Raw genomic sequence first — 23,074 nt, 5'->3', positions numbered from 1 at the left:
CCTGGAGGTATTTAAAAGACGTGTAGATGAGGCGCTTAGGGACATGGTTTAGTGGGCATGGTGGTGTTGGGTCGATGGTTGGACTCGATGATCTTGGAGGTCTTTTCCAACCTTAATGATCCTGTGATTTGTTGCATTCATCACCAAAGGAATCCTGTCCTGCAGGACAGATTGAATAATTCATTGGTCCTTCACACCCCTTTACCTGAAAGCCTGACTTCTGGATTTGTAGGCCAATATTTTTCTTGGCAAGAGACATCGGAGTAGCCCAGGAAGTCTTCTGTGAGATTTTAGCTTTTACTAAAATGCTTTCTAGAAAATGGCAAACACCGTGTCTGAATTTTACTTGTGATTATAACAGGATTTCTTGGAAATACATTCTCTTGGTAAGCTGCCATTTCTGCTTAGGATTGCCATGTGAAAGAGCTTTGACTTACTCTGTTTTCTAAAATTTATGAAGTGGTTCAAACTTCCTGCTCAGAAATACAGTGATTCTGGGAGTGGAATCTAATACAGGTGCCAGCCTTGAAAAGTGTTTTTCATTGGCATGCGTCTGTGTGCCACTTATCTGAAGCTGGTGTTGCTGGTAACCTCTGTTTAAGCTCGTAAGGTCATGTCAAAGGTCCATGCTCTTTTGTCCTGACATCTTCATGCCACGTTCCAGAATCTGACAAAAACGACGCTGGCTCACTTGAATTGTACTGTTCTAATGTCATAGTTTTCATTAGGTCGATATAATTGCTTTAATTTTTCCACTTTTACAAGTATAGAAATCTCTGGCATTTGTTTTTCATATCCTCAGTTTCTAAAAAGTTTCAGTTATGCCTAAAAATTTGTATTTGGAAAACCATTAGACTGCTTGTTTCTCATTTCAAAGCCTCAAAAGTCACCTTTTTGCATTTAGTCTCCATTATGAACAGATAATATTTGTGGACATATTAAATTAGTGGGAGAGCATCCTTGATTAAGCTTTTAGTAGAAAAATGTGTAACCGCTATGTAAAACTCAGTCTGTATTATTACCTGTCTTAATACAGAACTAAGAGTACAAACTTGTTCAGTATGTTCTGTTAGCAGGGTTCCTCAACCATTCTTTCGGCAGAGTTTGCTGGCAGATGGTTTTCTGCTCATGGCAGAGAAAGGAAATGTCATGAAAGAGACTGATTTCAGAAGTACCGCCTTCAGAGTGAAAATAGCCATCATCTACCCTCCCGCTACTGCTCTAGTCTTCAACTTCAGAGCTTGACTATTATAGCAACGGGAGGTAGTGAGAAACTGAATTACTTAATGACATGGCATTTCTGTCTGTCTTATGTGATGTACGTGTCCCTGCTGTCAAATATTATTAAGAGGTTATATGACTGTATTACAGTGCACAAACCTCTTGTGATGTTGGTTTGAGAGGCATGACGTTTTGTGAACAAGCTTTTATGGCAAATTACCTTTTTTCCTTTGGGATGGGAAAGCATATATGCCTTTGAGAGCTGCTCAATTCACAACTGACACAGTAAATCTTCTCATGCTGTTTTGGCTGGTAAAATCAAGTAAGGCAACTTCACTTACACTCCTGTGTTTCATTTGTGGTAGCCGTTAATGACAGCTTTGAAATTTGTATGGTGGAGAGAGGGAGAGAGCAGCAGCTAATGTGTTGTGTGAAATAGGAGAATAAATACTGGTAGAAGTTAGCACTTCTTTTATTTCATAAGCTTGTAAGTGGCGTTTCCTGTATGAGTTGGTAACTGCATATCCAGTGTTACATTTTAATGTGAGTTTATAGCTATTCCTTATCAACGCTTTTTCTTTATTCTACCAAGTAGCATTACTTTTCAATAACAGAAGGACTTCAGAATTACTCTAGTGTACTTCATCTAACTGTTTTGCTGAATTTTTAAGGCTCACACGTTGTTTTCCTTACTCCTAGGAAATCTTCAAACCATAGTGAGCAGGTAAACATGTGCTCAAAGAGAACAGTACTCTTAGAGTTGGAGTATTTTTCGGAGTTATCAGTATAAACAAGAAAAGCTTTTTTTAAAAAATATGTAAAACAAATTGAGACATACATCTAACCCATCTAACTGGGTTTCTGAATATTTTACAGACAACTTGATTAAAAACACTTAGATTGGCACACAGTTTCCTTTTACTTTCCTTTTTACCTAAAATTGTGTCCTAATAAGTTATAGGGACATTGGTGCTGAATCTTTTTCCAAATTATTTTGTGTTGCAAAGCATCAGAAATTTAGGGGAGCGGCAGTGTCTTATACATGTTGAGGTCAATTGTTTTTGTAGTACACACAGCTTTAGTCCCTCTGGATGAAATGTGTACACCCAGTTTCAGCCTTACTGTCCCCATAGTTCTAAATATGGGATGCACTTTAACTTTTCTTTTCAAGAACACTTAACATTGCATTCAGACCATATTGATACCAACTGCAATTTGATATCACCTTATACATCCTTCTTGAGACTGGAAATTTAACAAAAGTGCCATTTTTTCACATATGAGGTGGTTCTGAGTAAACAGCATTTCAGTTTTTCTGGTGTTACTGGCTCACGCTGTTGAAATGTTATCAGGATAATGTAGTGAGCATATACTTTTGCAACAGTGCAAGTAAGTTCCTGCGTTCTTAGCAGTTCACTTAGAGATTGGTCAAAATAGAATTACTTGAAAATAGTTAGGAGGTATTTGAGGATTGTTTTGTTTTTAATTAGAAACAAGTTTATTAAGCAGACTGTATAAGAATAGAACACATTAATGCTGTGTAGCAAGTCGTATTCAGATTACCCCAAAAACCTAGCTAGGGTATAATTAAAACCTACTACACAGAGGAAACTTAATTGATCTCCTGGTAGCAGCCCTGCCCATGGTGTTCCTCTGAATGTTGAGGTTATGGTTTGGTTCCTTTCTCAGCTGGGAGTCATTTGAAGCCTCCCTATTTTTCTTTAAGCTGAACCTCACACTATTAATACAAGTGCAAGTCAGTGGAGTGAGAATCATTCGCAATTATTTTTGCCAGTTAAGAGTATGTGTAGCAATTACGTATTGCTTTATAGTGTAAAATGCTCCATTATTTGTAGGTTGTCGTGGTTTAACCTCAGTCGGCAACTAAGCACCACGCAGCCGCTCGCTCACACCCCCACACCCCGGTGGGATGGGGGAGAGAATTGGAGAAGCACAAGTGAGAAAAACTCAGGGGTTGAGATAAAAACAGTTTAATAATTGAAATAAAATGATAATAATAATAATACGATAATAATAATAATAGTACACAAAGCAAGTGATGCACAGTACAGTTGCTCACCACCCGCCGACCGATGCCCAGCCAGTCCCCGAGCAGCGGCCCCCCTGGCCAGCTTTCCCCAGAGAATTGGAGAAGCACAAGTGAGAAAAACTCAGGGGTTGAGATAAAAACAGTTTAATAATTGAAATAAAATGATAATAATAATACGATAATAATAATAATAGTACACAAAGCAAGTGATGCACAGTACAGTTGCTCACCACCCGCCGACCGATGCCCAGCCAGTCCCCGAGCAGCGGCCCCCCTGGCCAGCTTTCCCCAGTTTATGTACTGAGCATGACGGCACATGGTATGGAATGTCCCTCTGGCCAGTTTGGCTGTGCCCCCTCCCAGCTTCTTGTGCACCTCCAGCCTGCTCAGTCGGTAGAGCATGGGAAACTAAAAAGTCCTTGGCTAGTGTAAGCATTACCTAGCAACAACTAAAACATCGGTGCCTTATCAATTTTGTTCCCATCCTAAATCCAAAACACAGCACTGTACCAGCTACTAGGAAGGAAATTAACTCTATCCCTGCCGAAACCAGGACATAGGTAAACTGTAAAAGTAATGCTGAACAACTGATGTCAGTAGACTTTTTCTGAAAACAGGCTGGAAGCAATGAGTAGAAAGAACTGCTTTTCCTCAGCCTCTGCTACTTCTATGTTACTATTTATGCTTACTGCTGATGGCTTTCTATTGTGCTCTATAGTGAAATGGAAACTTTCTACTTAAAAGCATCTGCCTATTTAAAAAAAAAAAAAGTTCTTAAATTTTGCTGGAATTTTGCAGAAAGATGGTCAAACTTGGTTATAACTGAAACCTTGGTTCAGTTTCATTACCGGAGGCTAGATGGCAGTCAAGGAATGCTTTTTGTGGCTGTGGGGTTTGACTTGTGGCTGCGTGTTTGGAAAGTGCTGTTGCTTATGAATTGGTGAAGTCTCAAGATAATGGTTAATATTTCTGGTTTTCTTCTTTCTCTGTCTTCATCGTGCTATTGAATTTCAGATTTTTTTACACAGTCTGACATCTGATTTTATAATAAAAAAAAATTTAAAAAAGAGCAGCAAGCATAGCTGCTTCTTGAGATATAGTGGGTAATAACCTAATAATTATTTCCTATCTACTTTCAGTAAAGCTAGGTAGAACATACAATGCCTCTATAAAAATGTTTTCAAGAGTAGTATATTTTTATTTAAGACAGTTATATCTAATAGTTAAACATAAAATGTCTTGGTTTTTCAGAACAAAGTTCTTGTTGCATTTGTTGTCATGGCAACCTTCCATTAGAGAGCATGAACAAAATGATGAAATACTTGTTTGGATGTTGAGCTTAATTATCTTTAATGTGACTTGCAATGTACAGTGTTTAAAATAGCTCACTTCTGATCCTATTTTTTGGTATCTTGCAGAGTTCTAACCTTTCTCTTCCCTGTGTAGTTTCCTCTGTTCTTATGACTTTGTTTACAGTGGGTTTTTCTCTTCAGCCCTATAGTACGGTATATGCTTTCCTCTGTCTTTATCTTCTGTCTCTGTTTTCTGCTGTCACTTCACAGTTCTGTTCAGTTCTTACTTAACGTTGCCTTTTTTGAGACTTGTATTGAATTCCTAATTCTTTATTTTATCTCTTTTCTGGGGTGTTGTCAAATGCTGAAAATAGCATTGAAAAAGACGCTGGAAGTTTCCCTCTTCTCTACTGTCACCCTTGAATCCTATTTGACTTTTGCAGTTACCCTTTAGCTGCCCTCCAGGTGACTGATTTACCCGGTCTGTTTAGTGTTTGTTTTTAAAAGCTACTTCCTTTTTTCATTCTTCAAGTACCTGAAATGATACTTTGTTAGTTTCTGTACTACTCTCAAACTCTTCACTTCCCTTGAGTTTTTTGGACAGATTCTTCCGTAGTTCTCTCCCTTTTACTCATGCTTATCTTCTGCTTGCTGAATTTTTTTCTGTGGTCTTTTTTTCATCCTTTTTTTCCCTCCTCAATATATTTTTTAATTGAAAATCCAAAATCTTTAATTTTTAGCATCTTGCCAGAAGAGATGCACCATATGCAACTGCATAGAAAACAAGTGTGAAAATGTCTGGAATTTCATGCATCTAAAGCTGCTAGTTTTTCTGAGCATAAAGCACATCTAGGTTTTATTTGCAAAAGAATGTTTGAAATACGAAACAGTGCCCTTCTTTTAGTGTAGCATAAGACTTGTAATACACTTTGACACTAGAGAGACATGAATCACTTTCAGATGTAAAATAGTTCAATTTAGTCTCATTTCAAATATTAAAACACAGACAATCATATAAACACAGTATATTTTTTGTTGTTGTTCCAAAATTATGCTAGCTCACTGCAGTCATCGCTACTTTCGGTCAGGTGAATGAACTCTTGTAGACAATAAAAGGCATTCTGTTTTGGAAGTACGACCACATGTTGATTGTAGTGTTCAAATGTCACACCAGAAGTATCCAGCTTGGAGATCTTAACAACTGCAGAGACATGACTACTCATGAAAAAGTAGTAGTAAGTTTCATCTGGGATACTCTGATGTCTTAATACTTTTTTTCGTGTTAGCGGCAGATCATACAAAGAGAATTAATAGGAATAACTAATATAAAGGTTTAAAATAGTGTTCTTTATGTTAATATAAGGTTTCTTTGTCAGTATTTCTGCCATACTGGCAGGGTTATTGATGGATTTTTTTTACATAGAAATATTTAGGTACAATGTTGTATGTAATGAAAATATTATCTAAGAAAAGCTGTTGTATTGTAACTAAAAGAAGTCTAGTGTATATTTTTACGTATGAGGAAAAGAGAACTTTTCACATTTTCCAGTGATGCTGTTTGTCAACAAGTTCAAATTGTGGAGGAATGATTGCAAAGGCTTTAGTTCTCCTTCTCGGGTTTTTGGAGTACTTGCACATCTGATGCATCACAGCTAAACGCTCCAGTTTAGACAAAACAAGAACATACAAGGCAGGTTCAGTTTGAGAGTAGGTATTTTTAGTGATCTAAGGAGACATACCCGGGTTTCTCTTCACAAAACTAGTTTGAAAGCTGTCCGTTATTTTGTGGTGGTTTTGTTGTCCAGAACTACTGTCCTGTGAATCAATTTCTATTTGATGTTTTTGTAATCTTCATGCTCTTTATCATACTTTTTCCCAGTAAATCCTGTAAGCTAGGTATCTTGTGGCTGGCCTCTCCTATTCAGCTCCATCTTTGCTGCTTCATATAACTATAGGACTTCACTATGCAGTTGGGCTGCTGAGATGTGTATCGAGGCTGTATTCTGATGTTTTTCTTAACTTCAGAAATAGTAAAGTGGAAGAAGCTTTGCTTACTCTGTAATTCTGAAGACTGTTGGACTTGAGGAAATTTTTGGCAAAAGATACAATGTCAGTTCAGCTATCTTATCAACGGTTTTGTGAATAACATGATCTTAAAAAGAACTTTGCCTTTTTGTTGCTAAGTGATAGGATGGGGAGTTTCGGAAACTGAGTTTGTTGCAATAAAAAATACAACTAGTGGTACAATGCACTACCATAGTCCCTTTTCTAAAGGGTCCTCCTGTGCATTAAAAGGGTGTGTTGAATTATCCCTCTATACAGGGATTGTTCTGTTTTTTTGATGCTGCAAGTGTGAAGACTCCTACTGCTGGGTAAATCAACTGAATAACTGGCTTGAAACTATCAGGTACTTCTTAGAGCCTTAACCATTGGACTAGTAATTTAACTTTCTATCCCAGTGTCAACCCTACATCCTCTGTTGTTTCAAGAGGCTTTTTTTTTTTTTAATTTATTTTTCAGGAGGACTTACTTTATGATTACTCTTTTCTCCTGTGTGGTATTAGGTGAAATCAATATTGCTAAATTTGTAGTAATATATTAATTACCATAGCATCAGACTCATGTTAAACACAGTATCATGGCTTCACTGTTGTGCTAACATAGACACCAAATGTTTTATTTAAATAGCGTCTCTTTGGTAGTAGAAGACGAATGAAGGTGATGTCTGACCAGGATGTTTGACTTTTTTTTTTTTAATGGAATGTCACAAGGACATGTGTCTGCTTTAAATGATTTAGTGACTGACAGCTGCTTTTCTGAGTTTACAGAGAAGTGTGTTGTAATAGAGAGATGCTAGTTTTTCTAAGACCTGTGGTTTTTCATGTAAAATTGCATTTTTAACATGTTTTTCTGTATTAATTGTCCAAAGGACCTATAAAAGTAATTCTGGTATTTTGGAGATAAAATTCTATTCAGAGGGCTTTTTATTTATGCATTTTTTTATTTTTAGGATGATTTAAATGTCATTCTTTAAGCCATTGCTTAAATTGCTCTGATATGTTAATTAGTTTTTCAGTAGCTTCTAAGTTGGTTATCCATGCCCAAATTTGGCCCAAACTGAGATCTCAATTTCAGAGAACTGTCAGAAAAATTTAAACGTCAAGCTTTCTTCCAGTATGTGTCCATGAGATCTTTTTAACATAAAAATGGAGAAAAAAATGTTATGTGGACAAATGACTTTGCTTCATCTTTCAACAGTTTCTAAGAAATTGTTTACTCTCTTACTGAAAACTGGAGATCAGCTTGAGGTAGACATAGAAAAATTGAGTCTAAAACTTGGCCATAAAGACTAATAACGTTCAAAATAAGTAAAGCACCTTCAACTAATGGAAGTCATAAAATAACCTTGATTTCATAGTGGTCATTACTGATACTTGCTGTAATACGTTTTCATCAAAAGGAATACAGCGTGGTACTGTAAGAGTAACTAACTACAAGTCTGAAGTCTGATTCTAACCTACTGATGATTTGTTTGTACAAAGAGATTAAAGTATAACTAAATAAATGGAATGTCCTATAAGGTGCTGTCATTCGACAAAGTGACCTTTAATTACTGCAGTGTTCTTTAAGTAAATAACTTTGAAAATATATACTGGAAATAGCCTAGCATGTTTCATAGTATCCAACTAGATTTAACAGTGAAGTTTTTACTAAATTAGATGATATTAATGTCAGATAAAGCTTCTATAAATGCATTGTCAGTAACCTGGGAAAGTAGTATGTGAATACTAACATCAAAACTAGGCGTGCCAGAGAGGTATTTATATACTGATGCTGTAGATGACACATGATCTTTTGCTGCCAAATTTTGAGCTTGTAGATGTGCTTTCTATAGTTTTGTTTTTCTCCCCAAAGTGGTGATACCTATCCTTTAATATTTTTGTTGTTTGAAGTTTTTAAGGAGTTGTAATATTTTGTATTAAATGGTCTGCGTGCATTGCTCGTATGGTCTTTTTTGAGCACGAAATTAAAAGATCAAAGAAATTGTGCATATAGGCTTAAAAAATCAGGATGTAGAGCAAATGAAACTGAAGAAATTTGTATGTGTATTCAATTTAAGTAATCACTGTGGAATACCTAAATTGCATGTGAGCTTAACAGCCTACTTTCTAAAGGTAAAACAAATGAATGAGGTCTGAGATTTGGAATTGTGGAAAAAGGTAATATGTTCCTAATATTCACCAGCAGTTCATGACTACCTCAATGCAATCACTTTTCAAGCAAGATAGCATACCTTGGCGTGAAAAGAAGGGTACTGAATTGGTGTTTTGAGCTCAGGCTCTTCTCAATTCTGTGAATAGTCTCCAAAATTATTTGTCTGAGGGTTGCTCATCTGGAATTGCTTTGTATTTCTGCACTAATGCCAATGCCCGACTTCTTCCTTTTTTTCTTTTTTTTAATTCCAGTGTAATATACATTGTGTCATAAGCTTTCACTGGTCCACATGTTGTTACGTTTAATGGGAAGGAAATGTAGATATCTATCCTTATTCTAATTTGGGCAAACTGTAATTTAGTTGCATTATACACTTAGCTCAAGAAATGATGGGAAAGCTGAGAACCAGGCCTCTTGCCTAGGTCTAACTGTTAAGCTAAATTGAACTTAAGTTGGTGGACTGAAAAATACTGCTCTTCAGTGGAAGAGAGAGCTTATGATGTATGTATCATGAGGAATTTCTAGAAACTGAACTTTTTAAACAGAATATTTTGCTACTCCAGTTGTTATGATGGAGATGAATTTATATTGAACTCCAAACCTTTTCAACTTTGGCAAAAGTAGCTGCTCTACAGTACCCCAATCTTCAAAGCATTGGTCTTAATAACTTAATATTGTTATGCCTTTTGAGAAGGAGATTGTGAGCTCTATGCATCCAACAAATCAGGCAAAAAAGCCAAGCTGTTGTAGGTGAGCTGTTGGTGTGTGCTTGATTAACCTTTGGTAAGACATAGCAGCTGAGGGTAATCCCTGCAGAAAGAATTTGCAGAACATTGAAGTAAACTTTCTAAATGCGGTGTAATTGTTCAGCAGCCTTACCCTTGCCTCTCTATTTAGTCTTTTCCCATGTCCTTATGCAATATGAGTGTTCCCTGCTGTTGGGGTTCTCAGCTTACTCGGTCCTTATACCTGTAGTCATAGATCATCTGTTTCTCACCTAATGCTTTTTCTGTTCTATTGCAGTAAGAGAACAAAGCACTACTGCCTGTGTTCAGTTGAAAACCTTTCTGGAGGGAGAGCTTCTGGACAGCATTGTAGTTTGACTTGGGATTTCGCAGTCCCAAACTTAATCTCTTTCTCGGTTGTACCATCTTGAAAATCTAGTGCTAAATCAGCCTTGTGGCCCCTTTTAATAAATATGCATTATTCTTTTCAACTGTACAAATAAAATAGGATTCTTCTCTTACTGTAACTTTTACTAATTGCTGAAACATGTACTATTCCTGTAGGGTTGGACCTGATGCACTTTTGAAGAATTTCTTTATTTCCTGTTCTGTTTGAGCTCGTTGCCCAGAATCACTTCATGATGATAGTTGCTGTTAAGTACACATTATTAACAATGTTACTGACATGTAGTTAACTTCAGTTCATTATACAGTAGTAAGAATAACAATGGAAGTCTGTAAATATAGGTTTTATATGTACTAATGTGTTGATGAAACCTGCACTTTATCTTACAGCTATTTCAAGATGACATTGCTGACATCTACTTTTATATTATGTTTCCCAAGTAGATAGCATTGGGAAATACTCAAAGTGAATTCACATATGGCCCAGCTATTGCAAAGACTTCATATTCACAGTTGTGTTTTCTAGTGTGGAGTTGCCTCAGTGTGGTGCAGGAATGTATAATTAGGGAAGCATAATGAAATGTGCTGTTGACAGAAAAGTATGTTTGGCATCTCAAATGCTGACTTTCTCTGACATCATTAGGCTTCTGAAGTTCTGATACAAAGATAGTAAAGTGGCTTATCTAGGTTTATTAGCTAACAGTCTGACATACTACGTTTTTATATTGTGCTTTTTTAATGCTTTTGCACAGCAATGGCAAACGTTTTCAACTTTCTTATATGTTTGTGGCCGCTCTCTGTAATTTGTCACGCTCATTAAGGTTCCCACAGTAGAAGAAAATAATGTTTGTTCGTACTAATTTGGAAGGTCAAAGCATGGCATAGAAACAACTTATCAACTAACAAACCAAAGCTGCCTCTCAAACACACCTACATTTTGCAGAATTGTTTAAAAAATACATGTTAGTTAAAAATCTTCTAGTTCATGGAAAAATGTAAATTAATGGAAACAAAAAGAAGTAAATATATACAGGCAGTTTGTTCTCCCAGATGTTAAATCTGCATTACCTTTCAATGGCTTCCATTTCTCTGTGAAGCTTTTCCATGGTTGGTTTTATTATTATTCACAATGCCCTGATATGTAGGTTTTTCTGGTTTTTCCTGTAAATACTTCGAACGCTATACGTAAACAAAATAACTCAGGTAGGACTTTGAAGTGTAACAAAAACAGGTGGTTCTGTCTCAGGTATTCCATCTTTCCTTTATATTGCTCATGTTTTACAAAGTGCATATTAACTATTTTCATCTCATGCTCTGCCTCCTAAGTCAATAAATAACTTCCCCTGCAGAAATGTAGAATGTTTAATGTTCCGTGTCACAAAAAAAAAAAAAAATTTAAAATATACTTGGCTCTTTCCACCATTTGTAATGAAATACAGTAGTCCTTTATGAACACTATAGGAAGACTGAAGAACGGTTGGAGCAACAGTTTAGACAAATGCCTATTAATGTTCTTCCTTTTCATCTATACATCTCTGACAAAGCGTCTAATAAATGGTAGCCAGCAAAGGGATAGCTTTCCAAGTGAATATTGTTTTGCAGTGTATTGATAACTGTATGCAAGTGTTCAGTTAAGTATTTAGTGATCACTTTATTATCCAGTGAGAGAGAATTAGTAAAACACTTATTTTACTTAATATTTGGTAAATTTTTCAGTGTCGGTCCCATGAATAATCTTTAGGTGTAGCTGTTTAAACCTAAGAAAAATCTGCATTTCTGGTCTTAGAAAAGAGGCAGATGTGAAGTGCCTGAGTCTGATCTTGGGCCTTAAAGCTATGGCTTTTATTTGTGGGACATGGGAAAATAGAACTCAAGATTTAGAGCTGTATAACTGTTAACAGTTTCCTTAGACCTACTTTGTGTTATAATCACTTGGTATTAATAAGTTTAGCTTTCTTTGAATAATGAAGTAAAACAGAGTCTGGGTTTTCTGATCAAGTACTGCGCTTTGTTGCCTGATGTGGCTTTTCAGGTGCATGGTGCTAGCAGCATCTGACTGCTCAATAAGCTTGAATGTTCTACAGCCTTGACTTCTTGAGTTTTTCCCCTACTGTTGGTATTCTTAAAGAAAGAGAGGTCAGTTTCTGTCTTTTTAACACTGACTTGACTTGCCCCCACTTACAGTCCTTTAATACACTTGACTGACTATATATAATATGTATAATTCCATTTAGTACTAACACTTTATTTGCATTTTTCTTGTACTATTAGCACACCCATGCAACATGACAGTTTGTTAGTCCCTTTAGAAACAGCTTTATATGAACCGCAGTCTTAAAGACAAAAGGCAGCAGAGCTTAGTGCTGATAATAGCATATTTTAAGTTTTGTTGGTCCAAAAAGTCAAGACAACATAGGTTTCCCCCTTCTTCCTTTCAATGATATTATGATAGTATGATACAAGAGCTAAAATAAGGTGATTTAACATTTTCTCTTCACGAAGGTGTTTTTGTATTCTAAGTGAGCAAAGTGATTTAAAGTGCTTCCAACTGGGGAGAAGGCAGGATATTAATGAATAGAAAATTCTTTGGAGTATTCCATAGGCATCAGGCAGAAAAATGTTTTAATCCATCTTTGTTTCATTTAGCACTCTTATTATATCATATTACTAGAGGTGTGATGACTGTTGTTTGTATAGATGGTCTCAAGTAAGGTTGATCTTGGCCTCTAAAGAGAGGAGGCTGCTGATAACATTGAATATGTGAACAGTACAAATGTAACAAAGCTCTGAAAAACTTTTTATGACAGTAGCATAAATGAAATATCTTGAAAGCAGCTGTATCACATTTTCTTTCTCACAGGATATCTTGAATAATCTTGATTCATGTGATCTTGAAGATGATGATCTCATGCTTGATGTGGACCTGCCTGAGGACCCACCTCATGACAAAGGTTAGTAAGTTAGCCAAGCAATCTTACCGTGAAACTGCAGTATGGGCTTAAGAGATTTTTGAGTTGCATTGTTCTGACTTCTGCTTTAATAAGCCAATGCACTCTTCAAATTGTTTTTTCTTTAAGTAACAACTCTTTCTTTTCTGAAACGTAGGAAGTGTGATATTTGTGTTCCCCCAAATACAACTCTTGCATTTGAAGAATAATTCCAAAGTTAGAAATTTACTGCCTTTTATAAAAATGCAACCTTGTTGCACACTCTTTGTTTCTTTGAAATTTATTCTACTAAAATAATTTAAACTTCTAAGTTAGTCCTTCAGTCTCATGCTTCAGCTATGTTTGAAAATGTTGTCACAGCTTTTTTCAGCTTTGGTGAATGGCAGTGTAATTCTTCTTGAGATAATTATTTGTTTTCTTCTACAAAATAACAATATTTCCTAATATATTTTATACAATTCAGGGTAACGGAAGCCTTAAGATTTAAGATGTGTTTTTTCAAGATGTCTTTTATGCACTCTTGTGGTCAGTGAGGATACTGGCAAACTTTTCCCAGGGAGGATAGTGATACCTAGATGCCATGAAAATAATACAAATCCAGACTAGAATGAACTAGGTAAGGCAAATTACTGCCATACTTCCTCAAATCCTGGCCTGGAAAAGTTTGAGGCATTTGCTTTTGGTCTGATCTACTTATAAGAATTGTCACTGTCATGTGAATATGGGTATTAGCTTTACCTCCAAGTTCAGTGGAGGCTAATATATCTTCAAATGAACAGAAACATTGAACGTGGAGGACTGTAATGCCCTACCCTGTACAAACAGCCACTGAAAGAAAGCAAGCTTTCCTTACTTTGTGTACTGTTCAGCTGCCTGCTGAAGTTTGGGGAAATTCAGGTTTTTTTGAGAGTACCTTTGAGTTCTTTGGGTGAAGACTCCTGCGTGTTTGTTAGATACGAAGACAAATTACCAGTAAATAAATGTATAATTCTTCCATCTACCACAATGGTGGCACATAATGTTTGAAGCGTGCACATATGAAGTGCAGTACTTAATCTTTTAAATCTCAGAATAAGTTTTCCACAGTACTTGCGTGAAAGGTGCTTACTGACAACAGTGCTAGTATTCAACTTTTTAGCCCAGATAAGTGTACAATTTTTATTTTTTACTTTTTAAATTTTCCAGAATGGATAACAGTCCAAGCCTAGGGGATATTCTTTCAATAAGGGTAACTCTAATTCTGTTGGGAAAAACTAAGAAACAATTTTAAAGGGTAGATCAATTTCTCATAAGTTTCCTTGTTTATAAAACATGCAGTGCATCTGCATCAGTAATTTCAAATTGTTAATTTAAAAACTTAAAAATACATGCATTTTAAAGGTGAATGTTTGCCACAAAACCATAAAAAGTTCATGTTTGCCTTTTAACCTAGACACAAATGAAATACAATTTTTAATTCACTGCTTTCTCAATTGCATCAACATAAACTTAAATCCGCTCCCACTTCTACAGCTAAGTATCAATAATGTTTGTATAGCTGGAATATGTTTTGTGACTATGACAATCTGCTGTGTAAGCTGCTGATTCAGGAGGAGAAACTTACTGCTTGAGATCAATATTAGCTAATTACTATTATTTTTGGCATTTTTTAAAAGTTGGGATTCCATATAAAATTAATGTGGCATAAACTGGGTATCTCTGCTATAATTGCTTCTTATCTTGAAATCGCTGAATTTTTAGCAAAGAGGATCTGAAAAGAAGAATTCAAAAGCCACCTCCAGGCTTTCCTTTAAGTAAACATGACCACCGGAAAAAGCGAAATTTATTCATTTTTAATATCCATGTGTCTCTATTCGGTGTCTCAAATTCATTTTCCAAAGCTGAAAATCATAATTAAAAAATTACTTATAAACTTATTGAGGGCTTATGTTGAATAGACCCACTTGAATTTTAATGTGTTAAGAGCTGTAGAAGGATGCTTCTAAAAGAAAACAAATCTTCTGTTACTTCAGGTGAATAAGTTTATTTTCTTGGTTATTTAATTTTTTGGTTATTGAACTAGGTGATAAAAACTGAATTGTAGATACGAGTATTTGTTATAATGATATCTAACAGCACTTTTTGCCAACGCTTTTTTCATAATTATGTGTGACTTCACTGACGTCAGCCTCTTAAGACTTTCCAGGTCTATAGAAGCTCTCCTTGTTTCACTTTGGAGTCTGGGATGCCGCTTGGGTGCTATTTATAGAAACAATTCTAGCTCAACAAGTATGCAGTGAGTGAGGATGGCAATTTTAAATCACAGGGTAAAACTGGGCTCACTTCCCAACAACACGCAGGCTGGGAACTAAGCAGGAAGGAAGGCCTGTTTATGAGCGTCTTATGCGCAACTATGTCTGAGTAGGCAGCCAAATAAAACAATGTTCTCTTGTGTAGAGTTATTCTCCTAGCAAAGGACTAACAATGTGAGGAAAAACTCCTTGGGTAAGTGAAGGAGAATTCTGCCATTGCACTTAGCAGTTTATGACTTTTTTTGTGTGTGTCTGCACAAATAGCAGTTGTTTTGGCTTTGTTTCTAGTGGTTTACGAGCTGTTGCCAAATACAGCTTTTCTTCCCTTAAGAAGTTTGTGGAATCTGCTTTGCTTTGCAGAAGTTAGTGTTTTAAAGGGATTATTTTGTGTGCTTGTTTTAAATCATGCCTGTTGTCCAGGTAAATAAAGATTAAATGTCTCTCAAGTTGAAAAACAAACAAGATGAATAGGATGATGTATATATGTATTTTAAGTAATGAAACTGTTCTGTTTTGGAATGAAGTACTGGCCCTTTTCTAAAATGTCGTCTTTCTGTGTTTGTGTGTTGTTTGAACTTTTTAAAGGCCTGAAGATCCTGTCAGTAAGAAAGACAGGAAAATGTTACTTTTAGATTTTTTTTTTCTTACCCATAGCCCTACCTCCTCCAAATGATTTTCTACTTAAACCTGAAATACTGTTAAGACTGAATTCTGTAGTTTCTCCTACAGGTTACTCTTATTCTTGTAACAAGTTTTATATGCTAGTAAAAATGTGACATCATTACAGAAGCCTGCTTGACAGTCCTAAAATCCATACTTTTTTTTTTGATCAGTTTAAAAAAAAAAAAAAAACCCACAGATTTTAGACTGCATCTGTTACCAGCACATAGTAAATAGTTTATTTACAAGGTCTTAAGAACAAATTTTACGTTTTTTTTCTTATTTTATGCTCTCTGTAGAGGAATGTGAAAACATGAGCCGTTATGATAGACAAGAGAGAAATGCTAGGCAACATCAGGAAGGATTCTGGAAAAGAGTACCACAACAGCGATGGAATACACAGGATCACTATCATCTTGGCCATACTGATCACTATATCCATGGTAAAAATGATTTGAACAGGTAAAGGACTTGCCTCTTTCCCCCAAACAATTGAAATACTGTGAGAAATCTCTTTTGGCACTGAAGGGTCTCAAGTGATACTGAGTACAAGACATTTTTTGAATAGTTGTATGTCTATAAATAGCATGTCTGAGTGGGAGCATCACTGTGATTTATAACAATTTCTTTTCAAAACTTTTTGTTTCTGTCACGGTTTTTAAACACAGGTAACATCTTTGGATTATGTAATACTATAAATGCTATAGTAATATAATGCTATTGTATAATAATGTAATATATTGCATTATATTAATATAATTCTATTTCATAATTAGTAAAAATATTTATTATATAATTATTATTACTAATTTCATTATATAATCATGATAGTATGTATTATATTCTATTATATATTATATTATTACAATGCTATTATAAAACCCAACTTTTAAAAAATGGAACAACATTACATGGTCTTATTACTTGCATTTTGTAAGCTTGGACAACTTTTAACTTACTAACTTGTTTTTAAATTAAATGTAATCCTATAGTTCTTATAGGTTAGCTTAAATGATAGTTTATAGAAATCCTGATGAGCAAACTGGTTTTATGGTACTGTAGTTTTTAGTCTGCGAGAGATTTATGCAAGTGGGAAGGAAAGTCCAGCATTTGAGTGAAATAGGATTGACATTTTCTGATTGATTTATTTTCTGCTGTATTTATTTTCTGCTGTGTACCACAGTATGTGAATATAGCCCTTGTTACATAACTTTCTTTTTTACTAAATGCGCTCTAGTTTGTCATTAGTGTTTTTTTTTGTGGTGTTTTTTGTTTGTTTTGTTTTGTGGTTTTGTTTTTGTTTTTTTTTTTTTTAGGGGAGCAAACTACCTGGAATCTCCTATTGGTCATTTTGAAAGCTATGGAGCACCAAATTTTTACCAGGCTCCTAGACAGCTGGTGGGCTTACCGGAGAATACTGTGATGCTTGATGAAATGACACTTCGGCACATGGTCCAAGACTGCACAGCTGTAAAAACTCAGTTATTGAAACTGAAGAGATTACTGCACCAGGTGAGCTGTTTAAATGGAACGCAAGCAGTCAAGTATATTGGAGAGTGAGCCTAGATGGGCTAATGTTCTGTTTGGTCTTATTAGGCTATTGTCATTTCCTTTATACATCAAATTACAGTGTTCAAGAAAGTGTGCACTTTCTATTGCTATTTAAAATAGTACTTTTTCTGCTTTTTCAGCACTTTACGGACTCTAAAAAATATTAGATTCTGGTATTCTGCTTCTCTGAGGAAATAATGTTAAATTTAAAAGATCAGTGGATGAAGACAAGCTTTTATTTAATAAGATGCTAAAAAGCTGGGACTAAAAAAAAAAAAAAATTAAAAAATATGAAAATCGATCCCACTGATCAAACTTGCTTTCAGCAAGTCAATGGTAATTGCTTTTTCTTAAGGCTTTGTTTTCCTCATTGTCTTAATCTTTTCTGTGTGTTTTGACAAGAAGCTTAGCAAATCCTCCTGGGTCATCTCTACTGGAAGTGCTCAAATTTAACCTTTCTGGTGTATGAAATCACTGAATTGTCATAAGCTTTTTTCGTGGTTTAACCCCAGTCGGCAACCAAGCACCACCCAGCCGCTCACTTCGCCCCCCTCCTGCCGCCGGTGGGATGGGGGACAGAATTGGAAGAGCAAACGTGAGAAAACTCGTGGGTTGAGATAAGAACAGTGTAATACTTGAAATAATAGAATAATAATAATAAATTGTAATGGAAAGTAAAACAACGAGAGAGAGAGAGGAAAAACCCGGGGTGGGGGGTGGGAGGGGGAAGTGATGCATCCGCTCACCACCTGCCTACCGACCAGCTCCTAGGAAGAAAATTAACTCTATCCCAGCCAAAACCAGGACAGCTTTCAAGGACCTTTTTCATTTTGCCTCAAAACTTGGCAAATTGTGAGAGTTGGTAAACTGCTGGATGACTCAGCACAAGTATGGCATTTCAGCTACAAGAATTCCTTTGCTACCTTAAAAAAACCCAAAAAACAAAACAAACCAAAAAAACCAAAAAAGTCTGTGAGACTTTCTTTGGAGGCATATACAGATTTGCATTGAAAAGTATCTGTATGATGTTCTCTTTAATGCTAGATTTACTGCTGTTCTTTTCTAACAGGATAATGTAATGGAAATAAGTTTGTGCCCTAAAAGTAAGACACTAAAACAAAACACAGCAAAACAAAAAGCAAATCAACCATGAGGCTAATTCAAGGGTATGACTGTGCCTTTAAGAAATGTGACCATTTGCTTCCGATGGTAACTGAGAATACCGGAGATGTTTTTCCACTGACAAAATCAGAAATGCAATTGTAACAAAAGTAATGTAGTGTCAGAGAGGGAAGATGTGTTCTTAGAGCCTAATGTCTGAGTAGTGGACTGCATAAACTGTGCCTCCCGACAGTCTCAAGTATGCAGTTAATACATGAGATACCAGGGAACTTTTTATCCAGAGCTTTTAATGCCTTTAACACAAGGACAATTAAACAACGAGACAGATAATCCATGTGTGTGTAGTTCATTGTGTAAAGGCGTGCACGTTATAGGCAAATAGTGTCTGGCCCTGCAGAATATTGTATTTTAAATCTTGATCTAGTTTATAATAGCCAGACTTTTCTAAAAGGTTACAGAATACAAACCTTGCCTCAAGTAGCTCAGATTAAGTTTTTTTTAAAAACTTAAACTCACAGAAGAAACAGTTACTCTTAATATGTACATTCTTCAAAATTTGCTGCTTCTGTTGCCAAAAGCTTGATCTTTTTTCCCCTCCCTCCCTGTAATAGCAAGTTTTGTAGTAAGAAGTATTATTTTTCCCTTCAAACTTTGTCGAGCCTACTTCTCCATATTTTCCTGACGTAACCGCCCCCTGTTTTAACTCGCTGCTTCCAAAATTCATCACTGGACTTCTGGATGTTTATTATACTCTTCTGTGTATTCTCCAGCCTTTTAATCAAACAATATGAATAGTAATGTAAAGTAAATCAACAGCTATAAAAGGGAAGACTTTAGACCTCTACTACCTTCATTTACTAAACAATTAGAGTAAAACTTGTATGAAATATTTTTTCATTATTTTTAAGTGTTAAACCTTTCCTGAAAATATAGAGCTTTATACTAACAGAAATGAGTAAAAAATATTGCAATTCTTTTTTTCTTATTGTAGAGAACAGAAATACAATTTTGAAAACAATTACATGAACTTTAGCAGTCTGAACACAGAACTAGGACTTGATCTCAGTCCGGGTCATATGACAGGCCTCTTCTTACAAAATGTGAAAAAGCAAGATACAAAGTCAGCTCCTTTCAAACACTAGCTTTAGTAAAGAAAGCAGAATCTCTGCTTCACCTATATTATACATTTAAATGTGTGTTACCTTTTTCCAGTTATGACTTTTAGCAATATTATTTAATTTGGATAGGTAGAAATAGAGCTGTAGGTCTATTAAGCTGTAGGGCTTAGGCATGAGGTCTCACAGGAGCAGTTGTAGCAAGATAGTTAGATATAGTAATTAAATTCAATTTTATACAATTATCTAATCAACTGTAGTGTTACTTACCTTCATTACATGCTATGCTCTACAGCATACCTAGCAGATTCCTAGGGAAGCTTATTGTGCTATACTGGATTCATTACTGTGACTGTAGCTCACATAACCATATATAAATTACCTTGAATATTACTGTCAACATAGCTGCAACAGCATGGGTTTGGTGTTGTGTTCCCAGTTCTGCTTGGAAAAATAAGTAGTTATTTGAGCAGTCTAGCCTTTTCTGAACTCCGTGTGACCAGGATAACAGTGCCAGCAGTACACATGCTGTCTGCTTACTCCTCACATACTGCCATCTTTCTGTATGTTCAGACAGTGAAATCAGAAATAGGAGTCTATCTCATGCAGAGTTTTTTAAAATTTTCACTGTAATAAGTATAACCTTCTCTGATTTTGCAGCAATGTTATAAGCTTATATGGAGTGAAAAACATACATTCTTCTTGTACTAAACGCAGTTGTAATTATTTAGAGGGAGATGTTGAACTACTGGTGAATGTTCTCACTTAATGCTTAACTGGAGCATTAACTTTGTATTGTAAGAAGAAAATGCTTTGCAAGTCTAACTAATAATAATTGATATCTAAATGTTACTGTCTCTTAAACATTGACTGAGGTACTTAATTTGCATGCTTAATAGTAAATAAGTTTTCTTCTGATCTTAAAAATTTCTTCCTTCTCCTTCCTCCTCTTCCTCAATTAATTTCTTAAACTTGTTGCTCTAGGTTGAGGCTACAGAGCTAATGTAAATACATCCCTATTTAAATAAGAATTATACTATTTCTGATGCCCTGGAGCATTTGATCCTAGGCAAGGATCGACCAGCCTCTGTAGTAACTTCCTCTCAAGACTGGCAGCAATGATTCACAACCACTCTGTCTTATCTCAGATCAGCACTTACTGATATTTTAAGGAGGACTGAAACATAGAATCATAGAATCATAGAATCATTAAAGGTTGGAAGAGACCTCCAAGATCATCGAGTCCAACCATCAACCCAACAACACCATGCCCACTAAACCATGTCCCTAAGCGCCTCATCTATCCGCCTTTTAAATACTTCCAGGGATGGTGACTTAACCACTTCCCTGGGCAGCCTGTTCCAATGTTTAACTACTCTTTCAGTAAAGAAATTTTTCCTTACATGAAGCGGTTCACAGAACTGTGAGATCTGTGAAGCTTTTTTTTTCTGGGGGAGGCAAGGGTTTTAAAAAGTTTCTTTTCAACTTACCTTTCATGAATGGAAAAGAAATCCTATTTTTCAAGCACAGATCTTAATTGTAACTTATCAGATATGACTAGCCCATTTGTATGAAGAGGAATGAATGAAATATCCCTGGAAACGTTCCAGGTCAGGTTGGACGGGGCTCTGAGCGACCTGATCTAGTTGAAGATGTCCCTGCCCATGGCAGGGGGGTTGGACTAGATGACCTTAGAGGTCCCTTCCAACCCAAACTATTCTATAAAAAATGAAGTCTGTAGTGCAAAATTGTTAAATGCATGAATATATTTTTGCTAAGGCTTTAGATTAGTAAGTCACTTGGGTGCTTTCAAAGAACATAGCCATCTTGTTCTTTTTGCATCTAGTGAGATCTGTCAGAGATACTTATCTTTGTTATAAGAAGCCTGAAGACAAGGAACAAACAGATTTAATTAATGAGATACAAAGGTTTCTTTGTGTTATGTATGAAGTTGTATAAATTGCACTTACAACTGTTACTTTTTTTTAGCCACAAAATAGTTCACCTCAGTGACTTAACTGTGCTTGAAAGAAATGGAACAAAAGAAATCAACAAACAATAGCGAATAAAACTCGCAAATTTTAAGTTTAAACAGTTGGTTAGCTGTTGGACTGTCATTATAACAGCATTTTCACAGTGGGCAATGGAAACTGTATGACACTTGTTTCTAGCGATATTTGAATGAAAATACACTCAAAATGCCAAGTAGTCAGCAGGTGGATAGCACCCTCTACTTGATGGACACTTAATGAATTTTCTGTTTGCATCTTTATAAAAATGCTGTTAGCAAAGCAGACTATTCAAATGAGTAATCTGAACCGAAGAAAACTTTGAATTGGGAGTCAAAGGCTTGACCTTGATAAAACTTTAATAAACCTTAGAAATGTTTGTTTAGCATTTTTCAACTTCTTCATGAACTGTAGATGCTGGAATGTTGAAAGAATTCTCAAGATGAAATTATTAGTATACTATTAGTAGTATGTTCTTTTAAAATGCTGCATGTTAAAAAGGCAGCTTATGCTGTTGGGGAACCACAAGGTAATTGCTGAAAATGCATTTGCTTCTAATGGGTTCATTTTTGTAATAGAGGAATTTAAAGTATGTTAATGTAATGAAAACAACTATTGTCTTTAAGCTTTGAGCTTTGTATCTTCCTCTGAGGTGATAATGGGAGATTTCTTCTGAGAGAAAATACCTTTTATCTTGTCTCTTCTATTCTTTGAAAAGTTTTACAATTTTTCTTTATTTTACATGTGCGCTTAACTACAGTCTGCAAGTAATACCACCCAAAGAAAGCAAGGGGAAAAGAGAAGATGGAAAGGATAGGCAGTGAGAACAGCTGCACCGTCTGTATGCTGTATAGAAGGTGCATGTTTATAATGTTGAAATATATTCCGGGGACTATTATGGTGTATTTAGTCACAGAGCTTGACTTTTCTTTTGGTTGTATTTTTTTTCTTTTTAAAATAGAGGCACATAAAGTGAGAACATGTAACTGCTGAGAGGATAGGAGAAAATACAAGCAAATGTGGCATTTTTGAGCTGCTGAACTGTTTATCAGCAGAAATACTGCAGTGCTCAAAGCCCAACAATCTACAGTAGGTAAACTGCTGCTGTGTATAATCAGCACAGTAGGTTAGAAAGGTAGTGAGGTGTTTTTATTAAGCCATTCTTGACTAAGTACTTGTATCTGATAGACTTCTTCATAAATCTGTCACTAAATAAAAATTAATGTTTAGTATTCTGTTTACCAAAAGCAATAAGTCAGTTCTTTGGGAATTTGTAAGGGGAAGCAAGCACGGGGATTTGTGTGTCACTCCTAATAAAGATTTCACACTTGTAAAATATTGGCATGAGAGCATGTTACGTATAACCACTCAAAAATAGAGGTTTCAATTTGTGGCTCTTTGTATTTGGGTGAGTTGTGGTATACCTGTGACAGCCATGATGGAAGGTTATTCCCATAACCTTCAGCTCAT

General features: G+C 35.7%; 1 protein-coding gene across 2 annotated transcripts in view; it reads left to right on the top strand.

Annotated features, from left to right (window-relative positions):
• The window catches only part of CCSER2 (coiled-coil serine-rich protein 2), a 75,377-nt gene that overhangs the window by 27,105 nt on the left and 25,198 nt on the right, over nucleotides 1–23,074 (top strand). For both annotated transcript variants that reach the window (XM_009334646.1, XM_009334647.1), the window contains exons 4-6: nucleotides 12,769–12,859; nucleotides 16,107–16,269; nucleotides 17,124–17,319. In XM_009334646.1, the coding sequence (XP_009332921.1) occupies nucleotides 12,769–12,859; nucleotides 16,107–16,269; nucleotides 17,124–17,319 (450 nt within the window). The remainder of the gene's footprint in view (nucleotides 1–12,768; nucleotides 12,860–16,106; nucleotides 16,270–17,123; nucleotides 17,320–23,074) is intronic.

This window comes from Pygoscelis adeliae, unplaced genomic scaffold (genome assembly GCF_000699105.1).
Source record: "Pygoscelis adeliae isolate BGI_AS28 unplaced genomic scaffold, ASM69910v1 Scaffold361, whole genome shotgun sequence".
NCBI lineage: Eukaryota > Metazoa > Chordata > Aves > Sphenisciformes > Spheniscidae > Pygoscelis > Pygoscelis adeliae.
The sequence above is the reverse complement of the archived record's forward strand: the minus strand, read 5'-3'. Positions and strand labels throughout refer to the sequence as shown.